This window comes from Vicia villosa, linkage group LG2 (assembly GCF_029867415.1).
Source record: "Vicia villosa cultivar HV-30 ecotype Madison, WI linkage group LG2, Vvil1.0, whole genome shotgun sequence".
Lineage (NCBI taxonomy): Eukaryota > Viridiplantae > Streptophyta > Magnoliopsida > Fabales > Fabaceae > Vicia > Vicia villosa.
The window spans coordinates 168736059-168755639 of record NC_081181.1 but is presented as its reverse complement, the minus strand read 5'-3'; the positions used below and the strand labels follow the sequence as shown (position 1 = coordinate 168755639).

General features: G+C 36.1%; 1 protein-coding gene across 1 annotated transcript; it reads right to left on the bottom strand.

Annotated features, from left to right (window-relative positions):
* Positions 1 to 5013: 5013 nt before the first annotated feature.
* LOC131652912 (uncharacterized) lies at positions 5014 to 12715 on the bottom strand. The gene is made up of 9 exons (XM_058922902.1): positions 12572 to 12715; positions 12129 to 12455; positions 11717 to 11792; positions 11225 to 11300; positions 10750 to 10830; positions 10115 to 10251; positions 7983 to 8235; positions 6403 to 6466; positions 5014 to 5996 (listed from the first exon to the last, which is right to left on the bottom strand). Exons 2-9 carry the CDS (start codon positions 12433 to 12435, stop codon positions 5365 to 5367), a joined length of 1626 nt encoding a protein of 541 aa, XP_058778885.1. The 5' UTR covers positions 12436 to 12455; positions 12572 to 12715; the 3' UTR covers positions 5014 to 5364.
* Positions 12716 to 19581: the final 6866 nt, after the last annotated feature.

Genomic DNA, 19581 nt, shown 5'->3' with positions numbered 1-19581 from the left:
AAACTAGTTGTTCTGATGAAAGTAAGTTTGATGATAGTTCTTTGGTGATGAAGAAAATGAACAAGTATGGGGACCTATTTATAGCCAAAACAAAACACAATTAAATGTGTTTGGTGCAATAAAAGTCTGCCACAATTAATTGTGAGAAGACAAGTGCATGCAACGGTTGAACACTTAACACGAAGCAAGTCGCCACCCCCCGGTGACGACAACTCTTAAAAATCAATGTTGTCGCCACCCCCTTTGGCGACAACTCTTAAAAATCAATGTTGTCGCCACCCCCGTTGGCGACAACTATAAAAAATCAATGTTGTCGCCACCCCCTCTGGCGACTGCCTGCATGCATTAGTCTTGTCACATTTAAATGTTTCAGACTTTGTATTGTTGCATGCATGCTGGTGTAAAATGTGGGGACGAGATGAATTTATTGCATAGGTGTGTAAGAGATTCCCTAGCCTGCATGCATTAGTCTTGTCACATTTAAATGTTTCAGACTATGTATAACGTGTATTCTTGCATGCACTAGGTGTGTAAGAGATTCCATTGTGGCATGCATGTATTCTTGGTGTACTCCATTGTGGGGACGAGATTCCTTAATAGCATAGGTGTGTATTGTGGCATGCATGTATTCTTGGTGTACTCCATTGTGGGGACGAGATTCCTTAATAGCATAGGTGTGTAAGAGATTCCATTGTGGCATGCATGTATTCTTGTCATGGTTATTTGCTTTTCAGACTTTGTATTGTGTGTACTCTTGCATGCATGTATTTTTGTTTTTTTTTAATTGTTTTTATTTTAACATATTTAAACTACATATATATATATATATATATATATTAAAATAGCAAAGATGTCATGGAAAACATTAATTCATTAATTAATTAAAAGGTACATTAAAAGGTCATGCAAATCATTAATACATGGAAAACATTAAATCATTCCAAAAAAAATAAAACATCTAAGAAATTACTACGGTTAAAACAATGTCATTGGGTCCATGCATCATTTGAATGGCATCAATGTCGTATTCCACCTTATCCCAGAAATCTATCATTGCTCCAGTCACAGCATCGGCCCTTGTTTTAAGCCTCTTGATGCTTCTTATCTGTTCGCCGGCTTCGTACTCCCCCTCTAAAAAAGTCATGAGAGTCCTCTTGAGTTGCTCGACGGAAGAGATATTCCAAAACAGAACCGACATGGGAGGTTTGACGGGTGAGAATATGACATGTCCGTTCCTTCTGCGATACTCCGGTTCAGGTTCGGCACGCCATGTTGATCTCCGGGGCGGCAGCTCTGTTGTCCTGTGACATCCGTCTGGCCTAATGGTTGTCCAGCGAGGCATGGTTGTGTTTGTGTGATTTTTTGGTATTTGGAGTTTGTGTATCTGTGTGTAAACTCAACCATAGGAGCCCCTAATTTATAATATTAGTGGGTCTAAAAAAAGGTATTGTTGCGTACAGTCTTGTGTACATTAGGTCTAAAAAAAGGAATTATTGCATGTATTCTTGCATGCATTAGTCTTGTGTAAGAGGTGGGGACGAGATTCCATTGTGGCATGCTTTAGTCTTGTCATGTTTGAATCTTGTGCAGAATTATTGCATGTATTCTTGCATGCATTAGTCTTGTGTAAGATGTGTGTAAGAGATTCCATTGTGGCATGCTTTAGTCTTGTCATGTTTGAATCTTGTGCAGAATTATTGCATGTATTCTTGTATGCATTAGTCTTGTGTAAGAGGTGGGGACGAGATTCCATTGTGGCATGCTTTAGTCTTGTCATGTTTGAATCTTGTGCAGAATTATTGCATGTATTCTTGCATGCATTAGTCTTGTGTAAGATGTGTGTAAGAGATTCCATTGTGGCATGCTTTAGTCTTGTCATGTTTGAATCTTGTGCAGAATTATTGCATGTATTCTTGCATGCATTAGTCTTGTGTAAGATGTGGTGCATCTATTATAAGAACTAAACTTCACATTTCTTCTTTCACACCTAAACTTCACAAATATTTCTTCTTTCACACCTAAACCTCACAAACATTCATCCCTCCTATTTCTCACAAACACATATCAAAATTATGGCATCCACCTCACAATACAAAGTTTGTGTTCATATGAACGGTGAGACTTACCAGTGCGACACAAACGGTTTTCTTTTTAGAAACACCAACTCAACACGTTTTGCTCTAAATAGACAGGCGGACTTCTCTTATCTAAAAAGGAAAATCGAATCCAAAATAAGAGAACCAATCTCGCAAATATTTTACCAACAACCCCTAGTTGAACCTAACAACTCGGTCAAGTTTTATCAATCACAGATAACAACTGACATAGAGGTTCAAAACATGTTCCTTACCCATGAGTATTTTGGCTACGATTATCTGGAACTGTACATAGTGGTCGAACAAATTGTTCCTTCACAAATGACTCAGTCACAGATTATTGATCCTGTTGTTGATGACGAACAACAGCCCGAACATGTCATGGACGAAGAAACTGAAATAGAAGATGTTGTTGACGAGTTGGTGAATCGTGACTCCGAAGATGACGAACAAGTTCCAGTACCGGATCCAGTACCAGATACACATGCATACTCACCTCCAGCACATTTCACAACACTTAATTTGGGAGAGGACGAGCCATCGTCCGATATGTTCTACAATCCATATATGCGGTCAAACGAGGAGTTAAAAGAGGGTGACACGTTTCGCTCGAAGGATGATTGTATGTTGGTTATAAAAAATTGGCACTTAACAAATTGTGTTGATTTTAAAGCTGATCGCTCAAATCCAGAGAGAGTGACTATGGTGTGTAAAAACCCGGAGTGTGGATACATGCTGAAGGCATCATTCAGAAAGAAATTTAATGCTTGGGTGATACGTTCGATATCTCAAGGCCACACCTGCGTCACCACTAATATGGCGCAAGATCATCGAAAACTCAGTCATGACATGATATGTCATACCATCATTCCTCTTGTCGAAACTGACCCATCACTGAAGGTGAAGACAATAATTTCTCATTGCGTTTCTGTGTTCAAATACAGACCTTCGTACAGAAAGGCTTGGTTAGCTAAGCAGAAAGCAATTGAAAAAGTCTACGGCAACTGGGAGGAATCATACCAACAACTTCCTCGCTACCTGGCTCCACTGCAATTGTATTCACCTGGGATTGTTACTATTTTGGAGACACTGTCGGCACAGTCCCAAGACGGAACCCCTCTCGAAGGTAATGGAATCTTCCATAGACTGTTCTGGGCGTTTCGACCATGCATCATCGGTTTTGGTTTTTGCAAGCCGATTATTCAAATTGATGGAACACGGCTATATGGGAAATACAAGGGAACTTTGCTGATGGCGGTCGCGCAGGATGGAAACAGCAACATTTTTCCAATAGTCTTTGCTCTGGTAGAAGGAGAAACAGCTGCTGCTTGGAGTTTCTTTCTGAAGAATCTCCGAGCTAGAGTTGCTCCACAACCTAATCTTTGTTTGATTTCAGACAGGCACGCTTCTATTGACAGCGCATACAACAATCCGGCAAATGGTTGGCACAACCCCCCCTCTAAGCATGTCTACTGTATTAGGCATATAGCACAAAATTTTATGAGAGAGGTCAAAGATAAATTTTTGAAGAACCACTTGGTGAACGCGGGGTATGCCTTAAACCAACCTGGATTTCAATACTACCGCCGAGAAATAGCGTTGACAAATCCAGATGCAGGGAGGTGGATTGACAGCATTGACAGAGCGAGATGGACTAGGTCATACGACGATGGGGCTAGGTGGGGTCACATGACTACAAATCTTGTGGAATCAATGAACGGGGTTTTCAAAGGCATTCGAAACCTACCTGTAACTGCCTTGGTTAGTGCTACGTATTTTCGGATGGCAACTCTGTTCGCCACAAGAGGTAAGCGGTGGATTTCAGTGTTACAAACACAACAGGTCTACAGCGATGTGTGTATGAAATATATACAACAAGAATCTGCCAAGGGTAACACTCACCGAGTGACCGAGTTCGACCGTCATGGCCACACCTTCAGTGTAAAGGAAACAATTGACCACAACCAGGGACTTCCACGACAACAGTATCGCGTCAATATCCCAGATCGTTGGTGCGACTGTGGCCAATTTCAAGCATATCGCATGCCTTGCTCCCATGTCCTTGCAGCATGTTCACATACTCACTTTGATGCATTATCTTTGGTATCCGAAATTTACAAGGTATCAACGTTGCTCAACGTATACGACAATTACTTTCCGGTGGTAGCAATGGAAGCATATTGGCCTGTGTACGAGGGGGAAACAGTTTGGCATAACGATTTAATGCGTCGGAATAAAAGCGGTCGACCAAACAGCATGCGTATTAGAACCGAGATGGATGTCACTGAAAAAATGCAGAGGAAGTGTAGTATATGTCGTGAGGTAGGACATAATAGAAACAAATGTCCCAATCGTGGTGCTAGCTCCACAACATAGTATTTAGGTGCTATGTGTCTTTGTAATTTATTTTTTCAATGAAATGAAATCAAATTATTAGTTAAAAAAATACGGATGGAAAATAAATTAAAAAAAATTATATAAACAAATAATGTTGAAAAAAATAGTTGGAAAAATTATAAATAAAAAATTAGAAAAAAAAAATAGCCAAGAAAAAAATAACAAAAAAAAAAGAAAAAAAAATAAGGGGGGTGTTGTCGCCGGGGGGGTGGCGACAACACCAAAACAATACAAAGGAGGCGCCAGGCCCACTGGCGACACCTCTTAGGCCCAAAACGTTGTCGCCACCCCCCAGGCGACAACGTGTTAATCTTAAAAAAAAAAAAAACATTTTTGTAATTTATTTGAAAACTTTGTTATTTTTGAAATTTTTTTTAAAAAACTGGATATTTAAAAAAAAAATTCTTCGCTAACATACATAACTAGCATAGAAAACTACAGCATAGTTATAATTCTTCTTTCACAAATAAAATCATATTCTGTTGCAAAAATATCTCACAAACTACATGGCCTAAACACATAAACCGCTAATCATATAGTCATCAGTTCTAGAACTGATAATTCATTGCATAAGCAAATGAGAGTTAAGTAAGCAACTAACCACAAAAGAAAATAGTGCACACAAAATTACCAAAATTCGCTTAGAACTCTGCACACGTCATTGTCCCTAACAGGTGTGTAAACAATTCCAATGTTTGAAAATGATAAAATGCATCTTCATAACCTACCAATATGCTTGGTTTGTTAGAAACTTTATCCTATGGGATGAAATGGTAAAGAATATATCTATCCAGTTGAGTCGATCAAGTTTGTTGCTCTACAAGTGCTAATCTGAACTCACGCATAGCTATGTTTAATGCAATTTCAACTATCACCTTCGACTATGATAATGACGGTCTTCCGGACGCCTATCATTAAATCGAGATGAAAGATCTCTATCTCTCTCTCTGTCATACACGCTACCAGAACTCCGGCTTCCATGTCTGCTACTACCAGAATCTCGTTCAAATGGAGAAAAATGCCTCTCTGGGGTTGAATAATATTGAGAATGGAATGAAAATGGCATTGGTGACTCTTCTTCATGCAAAGGATTTCTTCTACTACTCCAGTCTGCCATTGAGTTCGGAGAAACATGGCCACTACCAAACCTAGGCTGAAAACTAAATTGTGATGACCTGAGTCCTGGGTCCCCTGGAGGACCATCATCCCTTAAGTCGCCTATTCTCTGCTCATGATGATGTCCTCGGCTACCAAAACTCTGTGATCTCTGCTGTAACCAGTTCCTTGATGTATCTGACGAGATTGAGGGTACTACAGCTCTATCAGCCCACAATCTTTCATCGGCTTTTTCTGGAATAGGAGCATTTATTCCTGGAAATTCAACGCTCATTTTCTGCTTTGGCTTTGAAGTATCTGCTCCAACAATTTCACCGTCTTCCTCTTCAGCCATGTCCTTATCAGTGAATATTGTTATGCCAGAAGGCTGATCCTCATCATCCGCATCTGAATTCCAATACGAGTTAAGATAACAATACCAAATAAGAAAAATGGAAAGCAAAGACGGGTATATAAAGACAGCAAATATCAACCAAAAACAATAAAAATAGGAAAGACAACAATATAGAAATAACAATACAACTCTGTAAGTGTTTAAAGACTAATTCAATAACTGTCAGAAGCAATCAACATTTTTCAGAGCTATAAAAGATTATCAGATGCAATTTAAATACAACAATTCAACCATTTAAACTTCTCTTGCGTATGAAGTTTCGTGTTCGTTTTAACTCAAAAAAAACAGCTTAGCCTAATGGATTTATTATGCATTGTTGCTTTCTTAGTTAGCTTTCCAACAATAATTAAAAAAACACACAAACAAATTATAGTTAAGGATCAAAGAAATGTTTTTTACCAAGATATCCTGGTGGGTATCCTAGTTCACGCATTCTGTTAAGCCATGGAGGCGGATCAAGTTCCTGCATAATCACGGAAAGAACAATTTATAAAGATAAAATCCTGCCACAGAATTCTGTTCTCGATAGTTTAGTTATAGTCCACCATACGTAAAATCGTAAGACAACAGTTGGAATTTTTTAAATTAACACGTTGATAAATAGAAAACTAGTTCCAATTTGCATTTGAATCTTAGTAGTCTAGGAAATTTTCTATTCATTTATTATTTCTTGTAAATAATTGAATGTATTTATATTGACTTCGACTCAAGCAATTCATCAAAAAATATATCTTCCTTCACTGTTTATAAGAGAAACTGAAAAAGCAAATAAAGTGAGAATACTGTTGCTTACTCTAATGTTGATTGGGTTGGATCTAATATTTAAAATGTTCTAGCTAGATCTAGTGTTGGGGTGAGATGCTTCCCATGAATCTCACTACTTATAAACCCATGGTTAGAGCGGCTATTGAAGGTATTAAAATTTTGTGAAATTGGCCCTATCATGCTAGTGAGTGAGATAATCACGCAGATACTTCATGTTTCTTCAAATTCAGTCTTCAATGGATAAACCAGACATGTTGAGATTGAGCGGTCTTTAATCCCAAAAAACGTTATTTTCGGAGAGACTATTACTTCCTTTGTTAGTTCAAATTAGCAATGGCTGATCTCCTTATCAATCCACTGAGGCACTGACCAAGAATAGCTTACATCGGTGACAAGTTGAATATTTTGTATATATAAGCTTCAGCTTGAGGGAGAGTAGTTTAAATGTAATTGTTGAAATTAACACATCAACAAATAGATAACTAACTCCAAGAAGCATTCGAACCTTAGTAATCATGGGAATGCATGTATTCGTCATGTGTAGAACTCATCTAACTCAATCAATTAATCTCAAAACATATCTTCCTTCACTGTTCATTAGTACTATGAAATTCATAATATAGCATTTTTCAAAATCCAAACTGTATAACACCCAAATAAAAAGATACAACCGATATTGCTATTCTACCAATTTTGCAACTAACTTTTTTAAAGAAAATTTTTGTTACTAACTTGTTATTAGTTATTACTAATAATAAGTTGGTGATAAAAGTAGTAGAATGGCAAGATATCAGTTGAACCATAAACCACCTGCACTGCTAAACCTACTATATTTTACATATGATACTATATATTTAATCCAATATTTGTGTACACACACACGGCATCAGCAGGCTGAGTTCAACTGTTCATAGATCCTCTTTAGTGTTCTGCATTATGCCATTATCTAAACATAGATGATATGTCCAATATGTAGATATTGTGCAGCTTTGGTGTATTGTTGATTTGTTCTTGAGTAATATCATTTTTCTAACTACTTTGGACTATTAAGGATATCCTATTAGTAGTATTATCACCTAGTTAAATTTTACCTCGCATCTTTCCTTTTCCTATAAAACAACTTTCTCAATCCATTCAAAAATTAAGAATTAACGATTAAAAATGTATTCTAAATTCTAATACATAAAATATATAACATTTTCAATAACTCTTACCCCTAAGCCCAAGAGTTGACGTGTGGTATCATCAAGAGCGCCTGGCCTCAAACCTTCATACTTTCCAACAGGAGAATTCTGATAATATCGAGTAGGATTACGAGAAGAAGAATTTTGGTTGCGTCGGGATTTAAGTTTATCGCGAGCATTATTGACAGCGGTGGGGTCACGAGGCCTTGGACATTTACTTAAAGCGTGACTGTATGAACCACAATTGAAACACCTGGAAGGAGCATCTATGATTTCCAGACCACTGCAGTATTAGAAAAAGAAAAAATCAAAGACGGCACAAACTGTGATGCAAGCAAGAGGTATTTGTTCCCAGATAGGAATGTGGCAATGGCAGTTACAGTAAATGAATGAAAAGGAACTCTTTTATGCGTAATTAAATTATCCATATCTATTAGAAACATACCACCATAACAAGAGATGCATGAAAAAAGGTACTTTGAGTCTTTGAGACACTAGATAGAACAAAACATACAAAATACTCCCTCCGTCCCACAATGAGTGACCCGGCACACCATTTCACACAGATTAAGAAAAATGTAAAAAAGTAAGAGAGATAATATTGGTTTTACTATAGTACCCTTATTATGTATTGGAAATGGTGAACTTTTTAATAATTAGAGGGTAGAATTGGAAAAAGTGTATTGAAAATTGAAATGGCTCACTCATTTTGGGACATCATTTTATTCCAAAAGGGTCACTCATTGTGGGACGGAGGGAGTATGAAGGAAGTAAATATATCCGACCATAAGAATCCATAATAGACATTCATAATCCAAAAACTATATTTGGGTGCTCTTAACACAACATTATTATGGTGCCCCAATAACCACATAACAACAACACGGATAATGCTTATATCCTTCTCTGCTCAAACACAACATGCCACCTAGTTGCTGCAATTTCAAAATACAAATTTTAAAAAAAAAAAAAAAAGTGTCACTGGACCTCCCTGTGGATCTTCCACGGGAAGTGATTAGTACTCTAGTCCGGTCCAGTCTGGTTACAAAAACTAAAACTCAGGTAGACTTGCATAGAATTGTAAGTTTGGCCGTTTAAAAAAATAAATAGAGACAAATACCAGTACCACATTAACAGAAAAAGATTAAAGCATGTATAAAAGTGATATTAGGTCCTGGCAGTTTAGACAAAATAAAGAAAAGAAGACATTCTCCAGAGAATTTGAATTTCTAGCCTCTCCCACAAGCCATGACTAATTTTCCAGACCACTTCTATTATTCCCTCCCATTTTTAAATGCATGTCCTCTCTCACTTTCCCATAATAACCATATACCTAATAATATCAAGCATGTGGGATTAGTTACCAGATCCTATAGAACCTGAATTAACATTTCCATAAAGAATTAAAACAAGCTTTCTTTCTAAAATCCTAATAAAATAGTCAACACAACTGTCCAAAATATAAGGTACTAATGAGATATATATAGATTAGTCAATGTTTAATCTACATTAAGTAGAAATTAGAAATAAGAATTAGCGTTTGCATCACGTAATCTAAACTATGTTTTTCCATGAAAACCAATTATTGCAATTACTGACAGACAAGATACAACCTGGCTGGAAAATTGTGATATAAACCATTCATGTGCTTTCACCCTATGGCAGAAGCTTTTGGGATAATATGGGTTTTACAGTTTGATTATTGCCGTACCATTATTCTAATAAAAGCCTTACTGCCAGTTCGATCTTTTTACCCTGCAGCACTGTCCATGTTTCAGATCCCAAAGGACATTGTATCAGGGGATGTGATAGCGATATAATATAAAACATTCATTTATCTTTTGCCTAATAATAAAGCTTTTTGGATAGTATTTTCATGACAATCCCTTGTGGCTTAGAATTCAATCCTTTTTACCCCCATTCTTCTAGTTCTTCTAGATAAAAGTAAATTTTCAGCACAAGTTAGACTGTGCATATTGTCCATGATTTAAGCCCAAAGGGATCTTGTGTGAGCGGGTATATATCATCCACACACTTTCAATCAATTGCAATAACAGCTTAAGCTTTTGGGAAAATTCGTTTGTATTAATACCAATAGAAAATAGATATTTCCAGTAGCCATGCCACTTCATCCTTAAATAATACAACGTAAATGCGCATACCTGTCCGCTTTATTTGAAAAATCAGCTGAAATCAATCCCAAAGCATATCCGCGATCATATAGAGGCACGGAACTATCATCTATAGGACTAACATCTGTGTTAATACCATTCATTGTCTGATTCTCCATCCAGAACGACTGCAAATTAAATAAATGGGGGGAAGTTATATATTTGATGCCGTGAACAATAACTGTTTCCTCAAGAGGAGACAGTACATAATATCATGCTTATTATCCTTGTAATGATTATTGGCATAACTATGTCGCATATAGGCTTCAAACAACTACCTTAGAAATCTCATAAAATGCATTAACTAGAATGTAGAAATGAAGGCACTTAGAAAACAAATACAATAGTATGAATACTGACTGAAAATGAATAGAATGATAAAGTGCATGTCAAACTTGAACAAGAGTTAAGCAAGAGATAGTATTAATAACAGATGAAGGAAATATTACAAAATTCAGTGTATGCATGCTTCACTCTGTAATGTTTACTGTAAACACCATCCCTACAACTCCAGCAATCTAAGACCTTGAAACTAGAGATAGAGAACAAAAATTCCAAGTAATGGAATTAAAAGGTTCACAGCCTGAAGCTATGCAAGTTCACAAAAACAGACCAAGAATACTCACCACGGAAGATGTCGATTCATGTCCAACACACACAGCAGGAAAAAACGTTTGCTCACCAGATTCCAACATGGTGCTAGGATCCTGCACAGAAAAACATTCTCAACTTCTATAATTCAGTGGATAACTAAAACAGCATAAATTGCATTTCAGCCATTTCTTAATAGCGCAAGTGGGCCTGTTTGATCTGACAAAACACCAAATATTCAATGATCTTTCATGCTTGGTTAGAAACAGAAAGTCAATCATGGGTACTAAGGTTTTTCAAGAGAAGCCGCTCATAGGTATTTGGATTATAGCTCAACAACTGCAGACTCTAACTTTATTTAAAATCCTTGTCTTCACTCTTCACGTTTCCACTGTAATTGCATGTTTTCTTGTCATGTTATTTTATTTGGTATCCTCTATTTACTCACTTATTTATTACTAGGGAAAGGAAATATTCTCTACTGAAAAATTTTAAATCAATTGGACTTACATTGGATGAGGAAACATGTTTAGCATGCCACTGGGACCATTGCTGCAGTAATTCCTCAAGTTTCTTTTTACTAGCTCTGAAAAGTGTTCAAACACAAGTCCAAATTTCAACAAGTGAAAACCAAACAGCAAAGGTTGGATATTATTGTAATATAAAAGGGTTGAATATATTTTTAGTCCCTACAAAATCATGAGCTTTCGAGTTTAGTTCCTCAAAATAACTTTTTCACTTTTAGTCCCTATTTGCATTTTATATGGACTATTTTGAGGGCTAAAAATATCCATTTTTTGTAAAACGTTTTCAAAATAATTATTTTTACAAACTGCAATATCATGGAGGACCGAAATTTCAATTGAAATTTAACAGGGACCAAACTCGAAAGCTCGTCATTATTTTGTAGGGACTAAAATACATATTATTTTGGGGAGTCAATAATGTCCCTTGCTTTGAATTTGTTCGCAGCAACCTGTAGAAAAAGGCAATACCACAAACCTTGTCAAAGACTTGTAAATAAAATGAACAGAAGGCTCGTGTTCATCCTCAACAGTAATCCGGGCTCTTTTAACACCTGAAACAGATATATGTCATATAAATGAAACAGACTACAGTAGGGGTAACATGAAAACCAGGGATACAATACAACTTTTCCAAAGTAGTTGTGAAACTCAATCCATAATACACCAAAGTAGAACTAGGAAGACGCCTACATAGTTCAGATAGAGGAAGAAATAATAAATTGTAGTTAACTATAAGCAAACTACTGCTTTCACTGAAATTACAGACTTGTTGCTCTGATAGATTCTCAAACACCATTATCGCGGAACTAATTAAAAGAGACTACAGTAAACAAATCACAAAAGAAAACAGCACAGACAAAAGAGAATCTCACAGAAAGAAAGTATACCTCTTCTACCAATCTCAACGGTTTCATTGGGACTTTCATCTTTGATAGAAAGGCTAACAGTCTCAGCAGCATGCACTGTTTCTCTTACTCCCTCCTCCAATTTCACAACCGTCTCGGCCAACTCCAAATCCACTTGCAAATCCAAATCCTTCTCTTCTTCAGCTTGAACTGACTTTTCAGCTTCCAGCTTTTCCACCTCAACCACAGAATCACTTATTTCCATGTTCTTGACACTGTTGTTTTCACCTTCAGAACCAGAAATTCCCACGGAAGAAGGAACATCATTCACATGCTCTTCCGCGTCCATTTCCACACAAACGATAATTCCTAAAAGATTGAAAGATTATCGGTTAATCACAGTGAAGTTTCTCTAATACACAGTTACATGCAAGAAAATAAAGTGAAATTAGAACAAGAAAGTGAAATTGGAAAGATAAAGATACCTGAAGATGAGCAAAGAGAGTGAAATTCGGAGTTGAGAGAGTGAAGGGTTAAGAACCCTAGAAAGATTGCGCAGTTTTTGGTTTCTGTCTAATTCAATTTTTGGGGGGTAAGTGAGATCCAAAAAATTGAACTAGATGGGGTAATTAACTATAGTTCTCTCAGTATATTAGTATTAATTACCCCTAAGTAAATTAATATTATGTTTTAGAATAAAGTTTAATTAATTTTTTTAAAAATATTTTATCTCACCTCATAGGTTTCTCACACACAATGTGCTTTTGGAGGTGTATCTCTGGAAGTAACTTCTTTTTATTTTAAGTTGATTTGTTCGGTAGATACATCTAAGGAAACTTTTTTTAACTTGATTATTTGGGAGTTTTCTTAAATGTTTCTCAATTTCAAATACTTTCGTAGATGCATCTCCGGAAAAATCTAAATTTTTGTGAACAAAATTTGCTTCCGGAGATATATCTGCGGAAACAAAGAGCATAAATGTAATTGCGCCGGATATGAATGGCAACGGGGTGGGTCGGGGACGGTTATTACCTCCCCAAACCCAAACACATATTTAATATTTTAAATTATCAAGAATATATAATAATAATAATAATAATAATAATAATAATAACAATAATAATAATAATAATAATAATAATAATAATAATAATATACACGATGAAATAAACGAAGAAATTCTCTCATCACACACCCCTTGGGTTTTTCACGTACAATGTGTATTTTCAAAAATACTCCTTGTTTTCGGAGGTGTATCTCCAGAAACACTTTTTTATTTAATATTGATTTGTTTTGTATGTGCATCTACGGAATCAATTTCGTACATGCATCTACAGAACAATTCAACGTTAAATAAAAATATGTTTTTGAAAATACAACTCCGAAAACGGAGAGAAAAAAATAAATTTTTGCCAATTATCTGAGAGTATTATAAGATAGATTGAGATATTGTCTAAATAAATTACTAAATTTTAAAAAGTTGTAATCAAATTCATGAATTTTTTTAATTTAGTAGTATTTATGTTAGTTAAAAGGATCGTTAGTCAATGTTGATGTCGTATATTATAGGCGTAAAACAATTTTTTTCTCATATTTTGTATTTGGGCTTTATTTTTCTTTTTAAATTTTTGTGATGGATTTAAGGATAAAAATTTGAATTAATAATATGTATTTTTTGGATTTGTTGAGTTTTATGCAAAAGTCTTCATTTGACGTTATTAAACATATATTGTCGAAGCCTATTTTGCATAGTAGAGTATGAAAATGGACTTTAGTCTTGACAGAGTATTCTTTAACATATGCGCTTTTAAAGGTCATAAATAGTTGAAATGTTGTTGATTTTATTGTAGATCATGCAATAGTCGAAGTACCATAAAACTATGTGGAATTTAAGCCTTGGAGGTTGTACTTCGACGGTTCCCGACATAAAGATGGAACTCCTATTGGAATTCTAGTTATTTCCCCTAAAGAAATCTCAACCAAGTTTAAATTTCAAAATCCAAAGATGTTGCTCGAATAATGAAGCTGAATATGAAGCTTTGATAGCATGCCTTAAGATACTATTAGACTTGGGGGCAAGAACAATCGAAATTAAGGGCGACTCATAATTGGTTGTGAAAAAGTAGACAAAAGAATATAACTGCATCAAAGAGAATTTGGTTATGTACTTTGTCACGGCTAATTCACTATTTACGAGATTTGGTTCAATGAACATCAAACACGTGCTTCGACTGAAGAATCAAGAAGCTAATGACTTAGCTAAGATTGCTTCAGGATCTAAGGTCTCAAAAGAAAAAACTGGAATAAATAATTGAAGTCAAAGAAAAGTTGAGTTCACCCAGTATTCTACCCTTAAAATCATCAAACGTCAAAACTGATGGGGCAAAAGGGTTAGAAGATTTCCAAAATCCCGAAATTTTAGCCATTGACAACTTGTCGAAAAATGATTGGTGAAAAGCAATTTTAGAGTTTTTGAAAAATCCAGTAAGGACAACAGATCAGAAGATCAAATATAAGGCATTTAGTTACACCATTATTAGAAACGAGTTGTTCAAAAAGATTCCAGAAGGAATTTTTTGAAATGTTTTAGTGATGTTGAAACCTATTTGGAAATTTTCAATGTCCATAGTGGATCTTTTGGAGCCCAAGCGACTTTTATTTCGACAAGGTGTGTATTGGCCAACTATGATAGAAGATTGCATAGAGTTTGCCAAAGGCTGTCAAGAATGTTAAAAGCATGCAGGGATCCAACATGTTCATGTCAATGAGTTACATGCAATTATTAAGCCTTGGCCATTTAGAGGTTGGGCATCAGAATTAGTTGGGGAAATTTGACCTACATCATCTAAGGGTCATAAGTACATCTTAGTAGGCGCCGATTATTTTACCAAATGGTTCAAAGTAATGCCTTTGACAAATGTTGATAAAGATGCTATGATCAATTAATTAAAAGTCATAATATGTGTAGGCTTGGAATTCCTGAAAATATAACCACATACCAAGGTTCAGTGTTCACTAGTCGAAAGATTGTTGAGTTTGCTTCAGAACCAGGAATCAAACTTCTAACTTCTACCCCTTACTATGCTCAGGAAAATGGTCAAGTCGATGCTGCGAATAAGATTATAATTGGCCTAATTAAGAAACATGTGGGTCAAAAGCCAAAGAACTGACATAAGACTTTGGACCAAGCACTTTAGGCTTGTCAACCATTTCATAAGGAGGCAACTAACTCTACACTCTTTCGATTAACATTTGGCCATGATGCAGTCTTGTCTGCTAAGATATATTTACAGTCAATAAGAATTCAAAGGCAAGGTGAAATTCCAGTCCACCATTATTGGAGTATGATGATGGACGAATTGGTCGATCTAGAAAAGAGAGGTTATTTACTTTAAATGTTCTCACTAGACAAAAAGAGCGGATAACTATGGCTTACGACAAAAAGGTTAAGGCAAAAGTTTTTGCAATTGGTGACTATGTCTCAAAGGTAATTCTACATGTGGATCGAAAGTACAGAGTCTTAGGAAAATGGTCACCAATCTTGGAAGGACCATTTCAAATTAACCAAGTATTCTCAAATAAAGCTTATGAGATTGAGGAATTAGGTATTGAGAATCGAATTCTAAGAGTAAATGGAAAATTCTTGAAGAAGTACAAGCCTATGCTGCAAGAAATTAAGACATCAGAAGGATGATGATATGCAGGAAGTTATATTGCTTAAATGGTGTTCATTCAGAAGTGTCAAAATGGAAGAGTCATAGAGAACAAGAAATTCAATATTTCAACTCATTCTTTATGCTTTCAAAGCGTATCTAGAACGTGGAATCTTCATATCATTCATTATATCTTCAGCCTTTATCTTGCTCATATCTTTCTCCAAGTCGCGAGCAATCTTAGCATGTTTGATTCCAGCATTGGCTTCTTCAATTAATTTTTCCTCAATATAAGATAATCCAAAAACATCAATCCCAACTGTCTCCTCCTTTGCTGCTACAATCTTCATTTGCATCTAGTTCATTTGCTGAGTCCAGGTTAGTATGTTTGCTTCGAGACTCACCAGCCCATCTTTATCTTTAGTTTTTGTCTCCCATTCAGCATTACGCCGCTGAGACTAATAAACTAAATCCCATTGTTGAAGCATGAGTTTAGTCTTTTGGTTAACTTGGCTAGCAGGTTTCAATTTAAGATTGACAACTTCAACATTCTATTCAAGGAAAGGCTCAAAATCCCAGACAAAGTCGACAATATATCTTGCGCTGCCGGTTTTTTCATTTTCAATAACAAACCCTGGATTTCAAATATGGCAACCAATTTGTTCTCAATGGTCTAAATAAGGACCATGTCACCAATTTTAACTTTAATTACTAGAATAAATCAGGAAATCGTCACTAGAAGTCTCTATGCATGCATCAGGCGAGGCAGGAGATTCATGAAAAAAAGGTTTAATGTCTACCCAAAAGTTTTTTGAAAGCCTCGATTAGGGTTTCTACCTGATTATCCCCTATTTATTTTGGACTAAGGGTCGACCCGTAAGTGTCTAAAGTTAAAGTAGTAATGGGGCTCTCAGGAGATTTGGAATGGGACTTTGGAATGGGACTTTGGAATAGGAGATGATTGTTCCATACTTGTTTCTTCTTTTGTTGAACCATATCCATCCAATTAATATATGAAAAGTTGTTGTCACTCGAGGGAGATGACCGAAACACACAATTCTTTATAAAGCTAAAATCAAAGGGTTCATGCAGGAATACTAAGGGTTCACATGAGAGATAGCTGAGAAAGAAATGTTTTAGAACCTGGGGTTTCTTAATGTGCATAGGAAGGGGTCCCATAAAAGCAAAAGTAGTACCTGAAATGGAATAGGGAATCAGTACCTGAGAATACTAAAGCTTTCTCTTCTTTTCTTACATGGAAGGCTTTAGAACATAGGTGTGATTGTCTGTGATAATAGGGTCAAGGATGTCAGGAGCAAAAGGAAAGTATGGAGTAAGCTTGATGATACGACTAGAAGTCACTGTTGGGTCTTAAAAGTTCTAGAAAAGAAGCACGTTTAACTTGGGACAAGTGGCACGTCCAAGTTGCAAGATGAATTTTTTAAACATTGGGAAAAATAAAATTAAATGGATCTCTTAATTCCATTTAATATAGTGGACCATTAAAATCCTTGGAAATCAAAGAAAATGATTATGAACTACACGCATGTCTGTGACGTGACAATTTTGGTAGAAAGTGGTCGTGATGGCTATGAAGGCGACTAAGAAAAACACCATCTTTCTTCCATCCGGCACATATGATCGAAAATAGCATTTGGGGGGGATCTATTATCTTGGAAATTCTACATGGAGAAAAGTCAACGAAGAATGCTGATAGCCACGTTGGAAAATGCTAAGTGTCGAGAAATCTCAACTAAAAGCTTCAACTGACTAGCCACGTCTACCATAGTATTTTGACTAGCGTGATGGGCATAATTTGGAAGAATCTAAAGAACAAATCAACAAGATTAGAATTACTCTCTCTTCAAAACATGTCCAAAATCTCAAAAAGGGGTTCCTACATAATGGTTGGATTCGACGAGGTCACTAGGTGTCCGGGACTTGGTATATTTTCTATTAGTTAAATAAAGATATGATTCGACAAAGTGCTAGAGAGCTGAATTAGATATTATAGACAATAGTTGGGAAACTCAGAGTAGTACACAATTGTCAGCATGATACTTGATGTATCAACAATTATATCCTTGAAAACGCGTGGAAAACAAGTTAGAACATGAAGGCTTAAGTAGTGGGACACGCGTCAAATCCATAGTATCGAACCGTTGTCAATGGTTATATTTATAGTAGTATATAATACAGGCTTATACATTGTATCTGGGGTCGCGGATCCTCACTAGTTCTCTATAGAACTAAAATAACCAAGTCATTGAGCAAAACATTTTATGAGATATGTGAGTATGCGTCCACACTTTAAACATTCTGCAAACCTTTTGTATTCAAAGCATTTACATTAAATATCATTTACTTCATTTACTTTGTCTCTTGTTTATTATCTTTATTCAAAGTTTATTGTTTACGTCCAGTTGTTTATTATTCAAACGTTATAAATCCTAATCAAACATATTTTTCTCATTACCCCATCTTTGCAGAATATGTATCTAAGTTTTTTCGGGTTAATCTCTTTAGCGAACTAAAATCGTGATTGTTTACTAAAGATACTAATAAACAGAGACATCATCTTTTCATCTTCTGCATAATGAGATGTTCATCACAATAGTTGACAGGTCATTCATACATCTTTCGATCAGGGGAAGATTATTAGACCACTCTAAAATAACCAGACCTGATGTAATGGATTATGATGGTGACTTATTTGAGGGGTGACCCAGAGGATGCCCTAAAGGAGCTGAAAGACAACAGAGAGTGTCATGCTATATTTGCATTCCCGGAGAATTTGTATATACACCACATGGTTGCGGCAATGGAGACTGATGGTGATGATACATATGTTATGCATCATAGAGCATGTGCAGTAAGATCACACCTCATGTACTTGGTTGGCACGTCGATATTATGGACAAAAGTGTTTATTAAGTCGATGTGGATTACCTCACATAATTTATTGACTTCAAGCAGATTCATGAGTACAACTAGGGGGCCGCTTATTTATTTTACATGTACTTTAAGTTACCCGAAGGTTGTCTTTGGAATACCTGACAGATGAGAACAAGGTGCAAACTATTTACGATAATATATTTGCACCTTTATTGTTACTGTACCATTTTCACAACACTTGTGCTACACCATTACTAATATTTCATTTGTACCATTTTCAGACATGAATCCTCAAACACTTTTCACAGATATTTGGTTGGTCATATGTTGACGACTACTTCGAGGATCAACCACGTGCATGTGCATTCATCCTACTTAGAACGAATCAGGCGACCGAGCCATTCAAAGTGTTTCTTGACCGTACTACAACAAATGATATATGTTATACACTATATGAAGATCACCGTCAGACGCGTCCCTTGGATGACATAACCTTTTACTCTAGATGGTTGACTTATGGGTCACGTCCGATGTATCTGCATCTGCCTGAGCGGGTCACGTGTCAGTTTGGGTATCTATAGGTTGTTCAAAGAGACCCATTTGTGTCAGCTCCTCCCACTATGGTCTGCAAAGATGTAGATGTTATGTTCGATGATTTCTATAATAATTTAGTACCAGATATTGCACGAAGCGTGATGGCTCTTCATGAATGGAATAATGCATTCAACTACATCCAATGGGGTTTTAGAGAGTCACATCCTTACATGATAGTGGATGCTCACAAAGATCCACCTAGGTCAACTCATCAGGAGATATCAGAGAAGGAGCAAACTAGGAAAGATCATGTCGTTGATGTGTAACCTGCATGTCGTTGTATTGAGGCGTTTGTGCGAGCGAGAGTAGAGAGAAAAGACTTTCCAAAAGGCATTTCTGCCAGAGCCACTATA

What these genes read in the sequence shown, in the direction of transcription:
- LOC131652912 (XM_058922902.1), bottom strand. Translation starts at nt 12,435, where the DNA reads ATGGACGCGGAAGAGCATGTGAATGATGTTCCTTCTTCCGTGGGAATT. An exon ending in ATGAATCGACATCTTCCGTG is followed by an intron (nt 10,252 to 10,749) that starts GTGAGTATTCTT and finishes TTTAATTTGCAG; the next exon opens with TCGTTCTGGATGGAGAATCA. An exon ending in GTCAACTCTTGGGCTTAGGG is followed by an intron (nt 6,467 to 7,982) that starts GTAAGAGTTATT and finishes GTGATTATGCAG; the next exon opens with GAACTTGATCCGCCTCCATG.